Source organism: Chionomys nivalis, chromosome 2 (genome assembly GCF_950005125.1).
Source record: "Chionomys nivalis chromosome 2, mChiNiv1.1, whole genome shotgun sequence".
NCBI classification, from domain to species: Eukaryota; Metazoa; Chordata; class Mammalia; order Rodentia; family Cricetidae; genus Chionomys; species Chionomys nivalis.
Window position 1 is genome coordinate 113,968,252 of NC_080087.1, and position 19,124 is coordinate 113,987,375.

At 42.9% G+C, this 19,124-nt stretch overlaps 1 protein-coding gene across 1 annotated transcript in view; it reads right to left on the reverse strand.

The window, feature by feature from the left end:
• Positions 1-19,124, reverse strand: part of Col4a3 (collagen type IV alpha 3 chain) — a 143,131-nt gene that overhangs the window by 18,278 nt on the left and 105,729 nt on the right. Inside the window, 15 exon segments of the mRNA XM_057761896.1 lie at positions 1,488-1,535; positions 2,236-2,334; positions 2,673-2,753; positions 3,774-3,900; positions 6,287-6,426; positions 6,735-6,824; positions 7,666-7,764; positions 13,571-13,628; positions 13,630-13,706; positions 14,043-14,132; positions 15,551-15,718; positions 16,769-16,882; positions 17,193-17,343; positions 17,759-17,856; positions 19,004-19,105. Of these exon segments, the coding sequence (XP_057617879.1) occupies positions 1,488-1,535; positions 2,236-2,334; positions 2,673-2,753; positions 3,774-3,900; positions 6,287-6,426; positions 6,735-6,824; positions 7,666-7,764; positions 13,571-13,628; positions 13,630-13,706; positions 14,043-14,132; positions 15,551-15,718; positions 16,769-16,882; positions 17,193-17,343; positions 17,759-17,856; positions 19,004-19,105 (1,542 nt within the window).

The window sequence follows — 19,124 nt, forward strand, 5'->3', positions numbered from 1 at the left end:
GAAGTGAGAGTGAGGCAGGTGACTGGAGAAAAGTCGTGGGCAGAACACTGTTGGAGAGTAAAGACCCGGGGTGATAAAGAAAATGAAACTGGTGGTTGCTAAGCTGTAGTCTATTGTGCGTCCACAGCCTTTAGTCTATGGTGCCTATAGTTTATGCTGTAAAGAAGGTGGTCAGAAGACTTCAGCTTGTTTCTGGCTTTGTAGCATTGTCTGTGTTTGGCAATGATCTCACACACTCATATCATGGATTTTCTATTACAGTTTTTGTTGAAACGATTCCTTATTGTCTAATATGAGTTCTTTTAAGGATATTGGAGAATAAACTAATTAAGCCAATCCCCATACTCCAGGTTTCAATGAACTCTTCATGTTTTGTTATCCCAGAAGCATTGAGGCACGTGATCATTTACATGACCGGACTATCTGTTATTTTTAATTTAAAGCTTTTATTTGTTTTTTTTTTGTCTAAGGTGTGATTTTTTTTGAAATTTTATTTGCAGTCGAATGCAAAGTAATGCAAATACAGCATTTCCTCCCAGTTTTGAGCCTAGCCTAACAATATGAACAGAAACGTTTCCTTTGCCTACAACTCTACCACTACAAGACATTGGGAGAGGGAAAGGCCCCATGCTCGTCGGGCTTGGAAGGCTCTGGGAGGTGTGTGAATACTGAGATTGAGCAAAAGGACAATCAAGTCATTAAGAAATGAGGGGAGAGAGAGCAGCTGCTGTCTCCACTCCATCGGCAGCCCAGTCCAGTTCCACATCCACCAGTCCTTTGCAGGTTCTCATGACATCATTCGTTATGAATAAAGTGTAGTAGATGCTTGAAACACTCCTATATGCAAGGCTAATAAAGACCACTCAAAGGTACAAACATTCTGCTGTCTCTCTTGGCTTTGTTCTCTATAAAATGGAAAAGAGATCAAGGAATCTAATCTGTTTCTCTTATGACATTAGCCTGAGAAAGGCACGCCCGCAGTCTGTCAAAAAACATGCGTAGACTTTGAGGAACATGTTAGGTAAGTCGTCATGTCTCAGGTGTTGAGAGAGGTACAGCGCGTAGCCCTCGACAAACCATAACATGAACCCCAAGCTCAGTGCAGGGGCTGCAATCAAAGTGGGAAGGGGCGGCCCTACCGCTGTATCTCAACACGGGAAGGATACTCAGAGGGAAACCAGCTCCCCCTGCATCCTTTTCAGAGTCGAGTCATTGAAATAACCAACTAACAATAACAGCAAAACAAAGATATACAAATTCTTTTTATCTTTAAAAACTTTTACGGAAGGGAGATCCCCAAAGCCAAGTCACAGCTTTGGATTCCTTCCTTCGTTGTGATAATAAACAGTTTTAATTGACTACTAAGTCCTTAAATACTTAATGCCACCATCAGGGCATCTTTCACTTTTTCACTTGCCGAGTTACATTGTCTGGTAAATCAAAAACAGAGAACTAGATTCAATTAAGGTCAGGGAAGAAGTGCCTACCTGGAACACCAGGGCTCCCTTTTGGGCCTGGATGGGCCCCCAGCAAGCCTGGAAGAGGTAATTTGGGTATATTAACATTCAATTCATCTTAGTACATCTTATATATGAAGGAAGTACAATTGGTGCATGCTGAGAATGTGTTAGAGACCATCCATTCTACCAGCGAAGAATGGTTTGAGTCACGTGGAATTAAAATGTTATTAATAAACCAGTGGATCAAATGTTAAAAGTAAGAGCCAGTGAGGTAGCTCTGTGGGTGAGGGCTCATGCCTCTCAGACTAATGACCTAGAATCAACCGCATAGGACCCATGTAGGGTAGGGGTAGAATCATCTCTTGTGGTTCATCCTCTTGATTTCCACATGGCACAGCATGAATGAACTCCTACACATACATGTATGCACACAAAGTAAATAAATGTTGGGTTTTGTTTTTATTTTTGTTTTCTTTTCCTGAGACAGGGTTTCTCTGTGTAACAGCCCTGGAACTAGCTCTTGTAGACAAGGCTGGACTCAACCTCACAGAGACCCTCCAATCTCTATCTCCTGAGTGCTAAAAGGCATGTACCATTACCACCAGGCTGTTTTTCTTTTCTTTTCTTTTCTTTTCTTCTCCTTTCTTTCTTTCTTTCTCTTTCTTTCTTTCTTTCTTTCTTTCTTTCTTTCTTTCTTTCTTTCTTTCTTTCTTTCTTTCGTTTCTCTCTTCTCTCTCCCCCCTCCTCCACTCCCCCTCTTTTGCAGAATCTGTACCTGTTTCTCCCTTTTCTCCGGGTGGACCAGGAATTCCATCACGGCCCTGGTTACCTCTCATACCCATTGGTCCAGGAGGTCCTGGGAATCCTGGAGGGCCTGAAACAAACAGAAATCCAAACCACGACATTGAAAGACATGGTCTCTTTCCTTCTATGGCCTACTGTGAACACCGGGGAGATAGGTGGAAAGTGCTCAAAAGTGCTGAGTTTTCAGAACTATTGTTTCCAGAACTGCATAAAATTTAAAAAGTATGCCTAAATTAATACTCTCATAAGATGAACATATGGTATTTTATAGTGGTAGATATGTCAATTAGAAAGGCGGTGTTTTCAACCCCACTGTTCTGCATTCTCTGGGAACAGTTATACAGTCTAACCTCGAGAAGGAAGTGTGTTTTCTCAGGAAAAGGGACAGAATAAGTTTTAAAATGAAACCTGGGGGACCAGTGCTTCCTGGAAGGCCTGGGAAGCCCTTCTTTCCTTGAGGACCCAAATCACCACCAGGTCCTGGATTCCCTGCAGATCCAGAGAAAGGGCAGAGAAAAAGAGCATTGAGATGTGAGTGGTAGTTCCCTCAGCCACTGAAAACAGCCAGTTCCACCCATCAGCCATGCTCGGGTAGCCCTTGTGGACATTCCTGACAGGTCACCTCAGACATTTCTCCTGGGAAATCACACAGGTGTCATTCCCTTCATATGTTGAAGTCCCGACACCCAACGCCTCACAATGCCATTGTATTTAGCAACACGGTTGTTAAAAATTGGGGCTGACAAGATGCCTCAGTAGGTAAAGATGCTTGGAATTCTGGCTTCCAGACTGTGAGTAAACAGGCTTCTGTTAAGCTACCCAGTCTATGCATGCATTACAAGTCCCGCTAGCTAAATGTATCATTTCATGCTTCTTGGCTGAATTTTTTTGAGACAGAACTTCAGATGTTTTGATTACAAGAGCAGGTGTTTAGATTCTGGTCCCCTTCACAGTAAAATGAGGCCACTGCTGATTAATTCACAATTTTTAGTACAGTAGAATTTGAAGTTAAAAGTTGAATCAAAACAGTTATAGTATGTATGTAAGCGGAAGCTGTTCATTCTTTCCTGGTCACCCAGACCCGAAATAATCACACAAAAGCCATATTAATTGCAACACTGTTTATCCTATTAGCTCAGGTTTCTTATTAACTAACTCTTACATCTTGAATTAGCCCATTTCTATTAATCTATGTATTGTCACTAGGCTGTGGTTTATGGGTGCGGGCATGTTTCTCCTTCGGCAGCTACATGGTGTCTCCCTGATTCCGCCTTCTTTCCTCTTCTATCTGGTTGGAATTCCCACCTTACTCTATTCTGCCCTGCTGTAGGTCCAGAACAGCTTCTTTATTAACCATGGTCATAAAACATATTCACAGCATTTAGAGGGGAATCCCACATCAGTATACACCAAAATTGTAGCTTTCTGTTTACAGAGATGGTTCTAAAAGGTAAGGGGCATCCTATCCTCACCGTTTCTACCTTTCCAAATTGTAAAACTGGGGCTCACCTGGGTGGCCAGGACTTCCAAGATTCCCAGGGGCTCCATCAGGTCCAGCAAGTCCCGATTGTCCAGGAGGCCCAGGTGGGCCTCTCTCTCCTTTCTTTCCTTTGTCACCTGGCAATCCTGGATCTCCCTTAAATTCAGTCAAACACCTTTAAAGTTCTCATATATGCAGGGCATGTGGTTAGGAGTAAGTAAGCAAGTTATTAATTTATCAGTCCCTGCTGAGTGTCTGCTACAGGCCAGGACCCTGAATGTACGGGGACTAGGTTAGCTGCACATTTTGTGAGGGCCAATGCAAAATGCAAGTGTAGCTCTCTCTCTTTTTAAAGACACTGAGAGGGTTTCAAGAGAGCAATAGAGGGACATTTAACCAAGATGGGGTCCTGGACAGCACCCAGTCTCTGTGATGACAGACTGCCCATCTATGATGCATACAGCCCCTGCCTTCATGGACCACAGAAGCCAGCTGGGAGTTAGGTATAAAAAAAATCACACAAGTAGAAAATTACAGAAACTGTGCCGACTGAAAGGGAGTAGGAAACAGGCTAAGCAGAGAGGAGTCCTGCAGGTACAGTGCTTAAAGGCACATGTATGCATATCGCATGTTTAAAAACATCCTTTCACTGATGTACTCTATTCATTACACCTGTTATCTCAGATTGATGATACTTCAGAACATGCATGGTTCATGGTGACTTACAAAGTTTCCATCCCGCTAACTGGAATGTATTATCTTCTTACAGCAACTCCCTAACCTGATAAAAAACCAACCTGAAGCCAACTGAGAACTCTCCAGGTTCCGTGTGGTTGTTATCTGCAAAACTCTGAACCTAGACAGACCCGGTAGTGAGCAGAGCAAGAATCGAACCAAATAGGACTGCTCTTGAAGAAAATACCCTAGTGGAAGGCATCTCCCTGGTTTTCTGAAAACCAGTCAAAATAAGGGGGAAAATTGTGCTTCAGATAACGAAAGTCTGTTTTCTTTCTTTTTATCTTTCTTTTCTTTTTTTTTTTTTTTTTTGGATTTTTTGAGAGAGGGTTTCTCCGTGGCTTTTGGTTCCTGTCCTGGAACTAGCTCTTCTAGACCAGGCTGGCTTCGAACTCACAGAGATCCGCCTGCCTCTGCCTCCCGAGTGCTGGGATTAAAGGCGTGTGCCACCACCGCCCGGCGTGAAAGTTTGTTTTCTTGAGTTTTTGCCTTTTCTAAAAATTTTCCCTCTCATTTTGACAATGACTACTGCAGATGACAGAAGTAATAACAGCAAAGGTTCTTCATTGCTGCCTTGAGACAAGGTCTCAAGTAGCTGCAGGAGGCTGGCCTCCAACTTGTGTGGTCAATGGTGACCTTCACTACTGCTCATCCTGTCTCCATCTCCCAAGGACTGGAATTGCAGGTATGAGAGAAAGGGCTAATCTCCTGGCCCAATAGAGATGACTTCTGAGGCCACAGCTTTATGTTCTGAATGCTTAAACCCTTGAACAGCTGACGAAAGGTATCTGTTTTCTTTACAAAAACATGCGCCCGAGGACTCGACGTCCAATTTAGCAGATTAGTGGGTCTCTCAGGATGCTGCAGATTTCTCCAGGGAGGATCAGGGTTCCATGTTTAGAAGCTCTGCTTACTGGAATGTCTGTTAATGACTCTATACTGTGCAGCTCTGCTTCTTAGTGTTAAGTGCAGAAAGAAAGATTGGATAGAACTAAACCTAAAAGAGCAACCAAGCTGCATTCAAACATCCAGTTGCTGCCACACATATAGTGCTTTATTAGCCAGCCTCAATCTGATGGAACACAGGCCCTGAGAAAGACCACTGCAACAAGGCAACAGCCTTCTGTGCAAGGACGTGAAAACCTTTCAAAATCTGCTACCACAAGGATACATACATACAAGCATCTTAGGGTCTTATTTACCTTTTAATGATGTTGTATAGTTATTTTAGTCTATGATATTTATTATATCTTAATAAGACAAAGAATTTTGCATGTCAAATGTAAAAGTTCTGCATGAAAAAAAAAAGCAAGAACAAAAATTTTATATGAGATAAAGCCACAGTTTGTAACTAGAGGAAAGAAACCCTGGCCTATCAGTTTCTGTGTGCCTGTCATCACTGCCCCCTACTGGGAACATACTTAAACTGCAGGGACAGAGAAATTTCCCAAATTGAGAACATGAGACAGCCTTAGCTTCAAAATAGGAATATGTTAAGAAAATCATAACTGCCCGATTGTATAGAAATCTCTTGTTTTCTCTTCTGCCTACACTAAATCTGGTCCTTGTTGATATTTTAAGGCCCTCACCAGCGGTGATGGCACACACCTTTAATCCCAGCACTCAGGAGGAAGAGGCAGAGGGATCTCTGTGAGTTCAAGGCCAGCCTGGTGTATGAGAGCTAGTTCTAGGACAGACTCCAAAGCTACATAGAAACCCTGTCTCAAAAACAAAACAAAACAAAAACAAAAAACAAAACGGTCCTCCACCTTTGCCAAAAACGTAACTATTTCAGTGGTCTATATACCTTTGGTCCCTGTGGTCCTGGCCTTGCATCTTCTGAATGACCTTGCTCCCCCTTATCTCCTTGGGGACCGCGACTCCCTGGAAGGCCTGGTCTTCCAGCTAGACCTGGTAGTCCCAAAGTTCCTTTTCTCCCTTTAGGGCCTGAAATGAGGACATATACGGGTAAGACAAGTGAAGGAAGAATCTTAAAGTATCCCTTGTATCCCAAGCAATAAGAAGATGGGGTTTTCACAAGACGGAGCCATATAATGTATGATTATTATAGAACATACGGAGATTCTTATCACTCATATTTTAGTCGCACACAAAACCTTTGTGTAAAAGCAACACTTGGTAACATAAACTTTTTTCTATTAAATGAATAAAACAAAACTATCTGAAACACAGCACATCTGCAGTCTGACTTGTCGTGAGCTCAGTGGCTCATAATAGCAGGGTCATAGCGTTACCTGGCACACCCATGTTCCCCATGCTTCCCGGCATGCCAGCTGGCCCTGGTCCTCCAGGATTCCCACTGCGTCCCACATCTCCTCTAGGGCCTTGAGAATAAACAGTAAACAGAGTCACTTACGACCCAGCTCCTGGGCACATGTGCTCAGCACATATCTTCTGCTTGCATGAGTGGACAAGTACAGAATTTTCTATTAAATAAAAAAACAGAACAATCCAAGACATAGAACAATCTACAGTCTGACTTGTGAGCTCGAGGGCTTGTCCTAACAGGATGATAGGATTAGCTGGCGCCCCCTGGAGTACATAAGCACAAAACTCCTAGGCTAGCTGGCTAAGCTAGCTGCCCTTTCTCCCTCAGCTAGGGCTCCCCCTAGGACTGGGGACTCAGAATGCGGAAAACTGGATAAAGTGAGAATCCCATTATTAGGTCTGCTCAGAGCCATCCTAGGACCAACGTCAGCAGAGGCTCCTCTGACCGACCGCACTGTAGTATATCTCTGACAGCAAACTGAAGGGCAGTTGCTGATGACGTCATCTTGCTGGGGGTAGGAGAGTACTTTAATAGCTTAAAATTTCTTTGCAAACTCCATAACTCGTTTACAAAAGGAAGATGCAAAAGTGAAAACAACTAGAGCATTAATTAATTTTTATCGCTGACACATTCAAAATAAAACTTTGAGTGTAAAAATGGAATCACACGTAGGTATTTTGGTCAGTAGATGCAAGATACCAAACACCTTCATTTTGGTTTACTTTAGATAGATGCTAGCTACCAAACCCCTTCTCTTTGGTTTAATTTAGATCAACTTTCTCCTGGAACACTTTCAGGGTGGAGTTTGTGTTTAACCAAAGTCTAGAAGGAAATTTCATTACATTCAGTCTAGGAAAGCTTAGAGAATCATGTTTTTATTGAAGAGTTAGCCTTACCTGGAGGGCCTGGTAGCCCAGGCAGTCCCTTGAAGCCTTTTAGACCTGGTAACCCTGGAATGCCTCTGTCTCCTTTTTCACCCGGATTTCCTACAAATCCTAGAGTTAAAGACCAGATTTTAAAGACACGTGTCAGTTGTAAAGTGTATGTCTAAAATTCATGAGGCCCTGGGTTTCACCCGGTGAGAAACAAACTGGAAGCGTCTCAGACTCACTCACATCCTGGTCTAAATTGATAGCCTATTACACTAATGCAACATCACACATTTATCAAGAACATGGGGAAACGTGGGCTTCTGGCTTTTTTGTCTGCTTGTTTTTTTTTTTTTTTTATTCTTTTTTAATTAAAATTTCCACCTGCTCCCCGTTTCCCATTTCCCTCCCCTCCTCCCAAATATTGCCCGCTCCCCCCACTTCCCTCCCCCTATCCCCACTCCTCTTCTCCTCCCCCCACTCCATTCCCCCTCCCTCTCGATACTGAAGAGCATTCCAAATTCCCTGCCCTGCGGGAAGACCAAGGTCCTTCTATCTACGTCCAGAAAGGTGAGCGTCCAAACAGGCTAAGCTCCCACAAAGCCAGTTCATGTATTAGGATCGAAACCTAGTGCCATTGTCCTTGGCTACTCATCAGTCTTCATTGACCGCCATGCTCAGAGAGTCCGGAATCAACCCATGCTTATTCAGTCCCAGACCAGCTGGCCTTGGTGGGCTCCCAATAAATCAGTTCCACTGTCACAGTGGGTGGGTGCATCCCTCGTGGTCCTGATTTTTTGCTCATGTTCTCCCTCCTTCTGCTCCTCATTTGGACCTTAAGAGCTCAGACCGTTGCTCCAAATTGAGACTCTGTCTCTACCTCGATCCATCGCCAGATGAAGGTTCTAAGGTGATATGCAAGATATTCATCAGTATAGGATAGGGTCATTTCAGGTTCCCTCTCCTTAGTTGCCCAAGGTACCAGCTGGGGACATATTCCTGGACACCTGCGAACCCCTCAAGAGTCAAGTCTCTTGCCAACCCTAAGATGGCTCCCTTAGATAGGATATATACTTCGCTGCTCCCGTATCCATCCTTCCTATATCCCAACCATCCCAATCCCCCGAGCTCCTCCCATCCTCCCCTTCTCATATTTCTCATCCCATTTCCCCTTTGCCCCATGCCACCTCACCCGCAAGTTCCCAGTTTTTGCCCTGCAATCTTGTCTACTTCCCCCTCTCCATGCGGATGACTATATGATTTTCTTTGGGTTCACTTTCTTATTTAACTTCTATAGGATCACACATTATATGCTTAATGTCTTTTATTTATGGCTAGAAACTGATTATGAGTGAGTACATCCCATGTTCCTCTTTTTGGGTCTGGGATACCTCACTCAGGATAGTGTCTTCTATTTCCATCCATTTGCACGCAAAATTCGAGAAGTCATTGTTTTTTACTGCTGAGTAGTACTCTAATATGTATATATTCCACACTTTCTTCATCCATTCCTCCATTGAAGGGCATCTAGGTTGTTGTCTGCTTGTTTTTTAAGAGGAGCTGAATACACTAAGATGTAGAAAGCCTTAGCGTAGCATCTGCCTTAAGACAGTTCTCCACCAACGATGGCAACTGTCATCATGAGATGCATTGAAGTGATGTTTAAAAGGTTGGAGTGTAGCTCAGTAGTAGGTCCCTTCCCTAATAATATGAGTGAGGCACTGGGTTCAATCCCTAATGCTGCAAACAACCATAAGATATTTTAAGATTTAGGAGCCAAAATATCTCTTCATTTTTTTATAGTCAAACAGTATACTACCTAATTCTTATATAAACTATTCTACCCTCAGTCCATTTGTTAAGCTTTGCTAGGCATTGGGTAGTTAAAGACCCTGACGTGACTCACGCTGTCACTCAAAAATAGCACTGGGATTTGAGCGTAGTCTTGCATGGCTAGGAAGATCACTAACATTCCAGGACACGCTTCCATCCCTAAAACTTGACTTTGATTGATTTATTCTCCTGTTTATTTATGTTCACTGATACTCTTTTATCAGCAATCAATTACGAACTTCCTCAACTCTATGGAACATTCTACAGCCTCTCCTTGGCCTGGCTTTGTGCCTTTTCCTGTTTACACACTTATGTCCATGTGGATTTAGTGTCTAATTAACAGACAAGTCTAGTGCTGTTTGCTGGAAATAAACATAAATCATGCTCTTCTTTCCAGGTTTTCAGTGCTTAATTGAGGAGACAGCCAAGCAACAAGCAATTGCTGCACAGAGAGATACGTTCTGTAACACAGCTGGGCACCATTGACAAAAGGGAGCTTCCTGGAAGAGGATCTGTTTTGTAGCTCAGCCTTGAAGACACAAAGCTAATTGGATAAAGAAAGCGTGGGACGAGACAGGATTTCCAGACTAGACAATAGCCTGTGCACAGAAAGGAGTGGTGAAGGGGCGAGGTTGTCTCCTCCTTCGGTTTTCCGTTGATCATCATCTAAGAATGTGTGCTGTTCAATGCCTGTGTTTGCTCTAGCCTGCAGGCTTGATTTCTATTCATTCATCCATGCAAGTGCTTATTTTAGATTTCACTCAGTATCATTGTGTGTCTCTCTGTGTAGTTGTGCACGGGTGTTTATAATGAACCTGTGTGGGTGTGATTGTGTTATTGCTTGTGTCTGGAGGGCAGGGAAAATTCTTCTGGAGTTGGGTCTCTCTTTCGGCCTTCATGTGGTTCTTCACTGAGGTCTTGAGGTTGACATGACAAATACTTTCACCACTAGAGCTGTCTTGAAGGCCCTGGCTTGATTTTATATGGCTAGAGAGCAAAGGATGGTTTGTAAAACTGTAACAGTATAACAATGTAAATTATTAGAGGGATTATAAAAAACGAACAAAGCTAAAGAAAAGTGTACAATAGAGCCCTCATGAGGCCCACAAAGCCTAACCTTTACTACTTGGATTGAGACAGTGTTTAGGTTCCACTAATGTTTCTTTCCCCCAACTAAACTCTAAGTTTCACTGTGACCAGGAAGCTGTACCTATGTATTCAGGATATAATAAAATGCCTAACACAGAAACATTAAAAACTAATATAGACTTGGCATGTTTCTGGAGGCAAGATCTGTACACAGCATAAGGAGGTTGAGTTCTTTCTAACGCTCATTATTTTTAATTTCACATATGAATACAATGTTTCTAGATATTGTACACCACTCCTCCCTCACTTCAACAACTACTAGATACACTCCTTCCTCCATATCCCTCTCCCAACTTCCTCTTCTTTCTCCTCCTCCTCCTCTTCTTCCTTCTTCTAAAATAATCCCTTGTGTCCAATTAATACTGCCCATGTATGTATAGGTCTTGGCTACATCCCCTGGAACATGGGCAAGCTATCATGGGCCACACCATTGAAACAAAACAAAACAAAAAACAACTGGCCCTCTGTCTTGATATTGTCAATTTGATACAACCTAGAGTCACTTGGGAAGGGAGAAGATCAACTGAAGAATTGTCTTGATCATATTGGTCTGTGGCCGTGTCTGTCAGACATTGTGGTTGAGGTGGGAGAGCAGAGCTTTTCATGAGTAATAAACACCAACCCTAGACATTTTGGTCTGGGTTATATAAGAAAAATAACTGAGCACGCCCGAGAGGAGCCAGTAACCATCATTCCTCCATGGCTTCTGCTTGATTTCTTCTTGAATTCCTGCCCTAACTTCCCTTAATGTTGGATTGTGACCTGGAAGTGAAAGCAAAGTAAGCCATTTCTTCCCCAAGTTGTCTTTGGTCAGAGCAAGTTAGAACATTCTCCCTCTTTCAGTGACCACCAGCTGCCAGGAGGTCTTCAGCTAGGAGTGGGAGCCTCAGAAAGTCTTGGAGCCAACGGCTACTTGCTTGTCTGAATCGTACTCACAAAACCTTCTTTTCTTTTTCTTTTTTGTGGAGGCCTCTCCGGCTATTGCATTTGCTGAGTTTTCTGCTTTCCTCATCTCTGCAGTGTTTGTGGTCCAGACACATGGTAGCAAACCCAAAGAAGGACAGGTATGATCACTGGAACCAGCTGCTGCTTCTCACAGTAACACTGGATAAACACACTCGATAAGGGACTTGACCTCTCAAGTCCTATGTGTGAAATGAGATTAGCAATGGCCACCTGATTTCTCAACCACATACGATCTTTCTCCACCAGATCCACCTCCTTGGCTTACCATGAGATTGAGTCGATATCTATCAAACGTATGGTAGTACCTGAACATGATACATAGGCCTTGGCTAAAAAGTATAATATTTTTATTTATGCCTTACATTGTTCATGTTTTTTTGTAGATATGTCTATTTCCCATGCAGGTTTCTCAAAGTAATGACAACCACCACTGATTTGTATTCTCCGTGTCTCCTCCACATCTGGAGTCAATGTCTCTGTGTTTAAAATCCACATTTTAAAAAAGGAGGTGTGTCCTGGCACACCAGCACTCAAGAGGTTTAAATCAGGAGAATCTTGAGTTTGAGACCAGCCTGGACACACAATGAGTTCAAGGTCACTATGGACTATATAATGAGGTCCTGTCTCAAAAACAGATTTTTAAAAAGTGGATTGCACAGATATTAGAGAGGCTTAGGTAATATGTTCCCTTTTGCTGTTCTTGAATCTGTGATCCTCAGCTATATGTTGAAAATGCTGTGACAACATACACCTTCACCACTTTGCTTAAGTAAATGACAACCACTTCCTAGTTTTCCTTTATCAGAAATAATTTGGCCACCTGACTGACTCTTTTAAGAAGAAAATAATATTATTTACCTTACTAAAATGACTTACAAAAGACTATTTTCATGCAAGAATGTAAATTTACTTTGAGCAGATTCCCCTGCAGACCCTAGTCCACCTCCTTTTTTAATCCCCTGCTCTCATCAGCCCTCTCTGTTTCCTTAGGCAGCTTTGCATATACTTTCTCACTCCAAGAGCACCATATGATAGCGTGGATCCACACATGAGAGAAACATACGGCATTTGTCTGAATCTGAATGCACTTAATGTAGTTCTTGTTGGTCACTTCCATTTTCCCGCAAATGTCCTCACTTTGTTCTTCTTCACGCTTCTGAAAATAATTGCACTGTGCAAATATACCGCTTTCTCTGTGTCCCTCCCTCTGTTGAAGGGCTCCTAGATTGCTTTCACGAATAGTGATGCTCTGAACATTGCTGTGTAAGTTTCATAGAAATAGATGTCATATTTACATAGACTTCAAAAATCTGGGCTTTGAGGTATCTGATTATAAAAATCAGCTAATATCCATGTAAAAACAGCAGACCAGAATGCAAAAATAAAAGTGAATGCATTCAGTGAGCAACACAGTATTGTTCATGCTCAGCCTCCACGTGGCTGTGTGACTGAGCAGGTGACTCAACACCGTCTTCACTTGTCAGCTAAAGAGGTTCGCTCACAAGGAACTCAGGACTGCGAGGGGTGCACCCACACACTGAGGCAATGGGGATGAGCTATCGGGAACTCACCAAGGCCAGCTGGCTGGGGACTGAAAAAGCATGGGACAAAACCGGTCTCGCTGAACATAATGGACAATGAGGACTACTGAGAACTGAAGAACAATGGCAATGGGTTCTTGATCCTATTGCACGTAATGGCTTTGTGGGAGCCCAGGTAGTTTGGATGCTCACCTTAATAGACCTGGATGGAGGTGGGTGGTCCTTGGACCTCCCACAGGGCAGAGAAACCTGCTTGCTCTTTGGGCTGAGGAGGAAGGAAGACTTGATTGGGGGAGGGGGAGGGAATGGGAGGTGGTGGCGGGGAAGAGGCAGAAATCTTTAATAATTAAATAAATTAATTAATAAAAAAAAAAAAGAGGTTCGCTCACATAGTTCCGCAGCTCCCAAATCAGCCAACTCTAAACACAGAGAGTTCTTTATACCTTTGAGTCCGGGTTCTCCTTTGTCCCCCTTTAAATGTGGAATTTGGGGAGGTGCAGGATTTCCCCTTCTCTCCTCGTTCTCCTTTGGCTCCCGGGCGTCCTCTTTCCCCCATTATTCCTGGGATTCCAAGGTTACCTAATAGACACGAGTGACCACATCAGGTCCTTCATTCATAAGCAGTGCATTAGAAACCAACATTTAGCAGAGCGCATGTTAAAACAGAACAGAAGTGTGAACGGTGCTGAGAACTTGATAGTGTTTCCGAACACACAGCCTTAAGCGTAACAGTGCCGGTGTAGTGTGCAGGATGAAAATCAGCTCCATGCCAATGGGAGAAGGAAACACAAAAAACCCAAATATGTTCTTCTCTCACAACCATTTTTTCTTAAAGAACAAATGCCATTTATTTTGCAACTAAGTAGATAAGCACTGTCCATACCTCATGCCACCAAGAAAGACACCAGCACTCACCTCTCTGCCCCTGTGAACCTGGTTTCCCAGGAGACCCCGGAGGACCAGTGGTTCCAGGATAGCCCATCATCCCAACCTCTCCTTTCTCGCCTGTGGGGACAAATTAGCATAAAGCGCTCCATGATGTATAGACTATGAAAAAACAAAATATTCCAGAAAAAAAAATAAGATAGAGAAGTTGGGAGAGAGTGATTTTTGTAAATAGGAAAATATCCAAGTTTGGGTAAGAGATGGGTCAACGTCTTTTAAAACTTGGGTCTGTATGTCATTGTAGCAAATCACACCAGAGTTGACAACAGAGTTTCCTGAGCTTCCGGTGCGTCTGCCGTATTACTTCCTTCTCAGTACACCTCTCATTTTGTTCCTGCATAGTACTTAGTGAAATTAGTTTTTTTCATTGTTTTGAAAAGTAGCTTACTAAGTGATAAATTTTTATTCTGACGTTTTCATTTATGTATTTCATGATACTTTGTTCTTATTCATCTTAAAGTTGGTTTTTAAATGCAGTTTTTATTGCTCTCCTACTATGGGAGATGCGAATGTAGTGCCAAGAATGGACTTGGTACATGAGAGAAGCTCAGTAATAGGAACCAAAGCATAATGTGTCAGTTAAGCCATTATCGTGGTCTCCTCTCTGGAGGGGAGACCAGTGATGTCTTTATGTCATAAGGAAGCAGAATGTTCTTTACAAATGAAGGAAGAGTAAAACAACCACAAATTAAAAGGAACTAGGAAGATATAATGTGGATAGTCTTGTGGTCACACTGTAGATGACTTAGATACAATGGGCAAGTTTCTAGAGCAATACGGAACCAAAATGGACTCACAAAGAGAAAGAAAATCAACTAGAGCTGTTTCTAGTCATCATAAATTTACAGCGAACTGATAATTGTGTGTATAGGTGACTGGAGAGGCTAGAAGAGGATGGCAGATTCCCTGGAGCTGGAGTTACAGGTGGTCATGAGCCACCTGGTGTGGATCACTTGGGAAAACATCAAGTAGTCTTAACTGCTGAGCCATCTCTCCAGACCCCGAGCTTATAATTTAAAGACTTTCCACACAAAAAGAGTCCAGACCCAGATGACTTCGCTAGTGAACTCTATCATGTGGTCAAAAAGGAGCAGTTCTTCATATGCTTTTCCAGGAAACCATGCAGGAGAACTCACTCCAGCCTGTTCTCTACAGGGCCAGCATTGGTCCAAACAGAATTAAGCCATCATCACAAGAACACTGACCAGTGTTCCTTGCAAATATAAATGCAAAACCCTCAATAAAATACTGACTGGTATCCTATAATATACAAAATTACTCCATAGCAAAAATAACCATATCCTGGGTAAGTACAAAATGTAATGGTTCTATTCTACTCTCCTGCCTCTTGACCCTTCCCTCTTAAAATGATTTAGAAGAAAAAATAGACTAAGTGGAAAGAAGAAGCATACAGTGTGCAGAGTCACCTGAAGGGAAAAATATGGAAGAAGACTTTGAAGAAATGGCACAAAGGATACCTGGTAGTCCTGGGAATCCTGGAGCTCCTGGATATCCTTTCCGGCCAGGTGGTCCTATCTCACCAGGATGACCTGGCATTCCTGGTGGGCCTGGTTCTCCAGGCATTCCTGACCTGTCCAAGCCTGGGATGCCAGGGTCTCCCTTCGGCCCCGTATCACCTCTTCTACCTACAGATGAAGAGATGAATGAGTGATTTATGGATGAGTAAATTCATGAGCGACTTAACAAATGCTTCCCCTAGCATCTCCAACAGCATTTTATTGTTGATTGTTTAGCTATGTGATGTTGGGCAAACAGCACACCTATCTGTGTGTTTGTTTATTGTCTCTCCCTAAAATCTCTCAAATCTCCACTGCTCTAACGTTATCCATTTCGGGGGTCACGCAGTGATCAAGGAAGAGTGCTTATGTCTATTTCTGAGAGCTGCAGATGCATCCCGGGACTGCGCTCTATGCCGTTTACGAGCCCTTCACCTCAGGCCTACACAGTAGCTTCCAAGAAGTGAACTCCTCCCATATGTTCTGCAAACAGCGGTGCCACTCTAATGATGAAGTGTTAGCCATGAATTTATCTGCAACAGATAAGCAGAATGCTAGTCTGCAGACACGCACGGAGTTCTAAAGACCTTTTTTTAAGGAGCCAGCACCAGATCTGGTTGAAAAGGCCCAAGTAGGTAGAGTATGTTTCCCAGTCAATAGGTCATGCAGCCTTATTCCCTTGGGTTTATTGTCATAGATATTGGTTTCATGTTGCTTATGATGTAATCAACTGCATATTTTAGTTTACAGCTAAATAGGTAGCTTTGTGTATGCTTTCTCTGCCTTCATCATCATAAAGCTACTATTTCCTTATGGAAGTTCTAAAAGTAAAACACTGATTGAAAGTCTATGTATATGAATATATATTAATGACTCGTCTTCCTGCCAGTCTATCTTTATCATCTAAGCTGTTGGTGGGGGTTATATTTCCTTACATAAAAGGAACAAGTCAACTCACTATGGTAAGTCCGAGTCTCTTCATATAACCAGTACCCACTGCTAATTGGAATATCCATAAAAGCCAGGGTCATATTTCCAAAAGAACACGTCTTGCTGAACAGCAGTCAGGACTTGTTGCTGGACAGTTTCCATACTAAACAGCAAAGGACAGAGCCAGAGGCCACCTACCCACCCAGCCATCTGCCTACCTAGTTCCTGAATGGGAGGCCTTCCTCATACCTGGTTGCCCTTTCAATCCATTTAGGCCCGGAAGTCCTTGGACACCCTTAGGTCCTTGCGTGCACTGCCCTGGGGTTCCTTTTGCTCCAGGCGGTCCAGGCTGTCCTGGGTCTCCTGCAATGGAGAGTCCAGGCGTTTGGTCAGGTGCCAGAGCCCAAGGTCCCAGTGCTACTGTCCTCTCATCCTTCTGTGACTTCACCTTCCCAAACCACACCTCTATCTGATACCATCAGTATGCTTGAATAGAGGACACTCATGAAAAAAGGAAGAAGTGAGGAGGAGAGGAACAGAGAACAGCCAAGGTGAATGGAAAAGGAACTAGGCTTTTTCACCGATTTATTCACCGAGATGGAAGTGCTTAGAGCCCCCTAGAGCACCTAGGGGAGCTCGCTGAGGAGAAAGGTCATCACACTTGGCCTTGTACCTGGAGGTCCATCAGGTCCATCCTTTCCTGGAGGTCCAGAGAGGCCTGGAGGCCCAGGGAGTCCAATTTCTCCACTTTCCCCAGGATTGCCTCTTTCTCCTGGAAAGCCAGGCTTTCCGGGTTCCCCAGGCTTGGCTAGTGCTGGTTCTCCCTGTAGCAGAGACATTAGGTTAGTGTCCCCAGTAGAGTGCTTCTCAGTTCTGCTTGCTAGGGGTGCTCCGAGTTTGTTTGCAAAGAGACCACAGTTCAGCAAATATTTCCCTTTCAACTTTAGACAGTGACCTTGGCGCAAAACACTGCTTCAAGATATGTGGTCCATATCCACAGAAGAAAATGTGAGCGTCCCTATATACTCTGAATGTTTATGAAGTCATTAGTAAAGGAATAGATATGTGAGTGTTCACAGGGACTTAAAAATGAATATCTACAAATACCCTGAAAAATTAATATCTTTATCTATAAATATACTGAGAATTTCTAAATCCAAGTGTCTTGTCTGATAAGGGCATTTCAGCTACTGATTGTAATCGCCTCGCCCTGAACTCAGTGTTTCAGTTGCTCCATACCTTGGCTCCTGGGTGGCCTGGTTCTCCAGGACGGCCTGGCTTTCCCGGTTCCCCAGGACAACCAGGTGATCCTTTTGTTCCTGGGAAACCTTGATCTCCTATAAAAAAACACAAAACAAAAGCAGTAAACATTGGAGATTAGCCTCATAGAAAGTTTATGAGCAATATTTCCTTTATCAAATACATTGATGAGGCATCCAGGTAGAGAGATGCTTGTATGAATGTTTGGATAATGATAAAACCAATGGATAAATTAGCAATTCAAAAATAAAAACCAAAAAAAAAAAAAAAAAGACTGAGTCTGAGTTCCAAGTCAAATTGCCTCGGCTATGAAAGTTATTTCAATAAGAAAAAAGAAAAAGAAAATTCTTAAACCTCAACTACTCCAGTACAGAGTTATGGAGTCAGGCCCAGTAGATACATCTGCAGTACAGGTCTCTGGCCCTCTAGCTCTTTGGCTAGCTCTGCTTTCCAAGGTTTCCTGCATTTGTCCAGAGAGTGGATCCAGAGTTGCAAAATTAGCATGCAGGTTGTTAATGGAAGGCCCAGGAAGGACTAGGCAAAATATGGGCCAGGCTCCATTAGTTCATGAAGGAAATCCGTGAAATTAGAATCAAACCTGCTTTGGGGGTTGTATTTCCATTTACTAAGTGTCACCTTATACGGGGCGAATTGGTGTGCAAGAAATCAACAATGACGTATTAACAAGAGGTGAAATATCAAAACGATTGTATTTTAGCAAACAATTTAGGCAGTTGTGAAACAAACACAAAGGTATCATAAAGCCTACGGTTCTACATAATAGTACAGTGCCTGAGGTTTTTTTTTTTTTTTTTTTCTTTAATGAATGGATCCTGGCCTGGATTTTGTCTGATGTGCTTATGAAAGGCACTGCTCAAGATGTTATTCAGTATAAGCAGCTGGAGTTGGTGGAATGACCTGAGTTCGATCCCTGGGATCCGCATGGTAGGAAGAGAGAATGGAGTCTGGCAATTGTCCTCTAACTTCCACCTGTACTCCCTGTCCCCATGACACACAAAATAAATAAGTTAAAGTGTAGAAAGAAAAAATATGATTAAGATAGTGCATGGAATTCTGTCTTTTCACCTGATACTGTCCTATGACTTCTGAAGAGTCTTGGACAGCATCGTTTGCACCACAGATGATAAGTGTTTTTTATTTTATTTATAGTTATAGCTTCAAAGCATCCACAGCGGACCTTACATTCCACAATCTTTAATTTACCTTTAGGTCCTGGAGGCCCAGGAAGTCCAATTCCTGGGAGCCCTGGTTCACCATCAGGTCCGGGAAGACCAGGCTCACATATTCCCACAGGTCCAGGCAAACCTTAAAAACATGAACACGC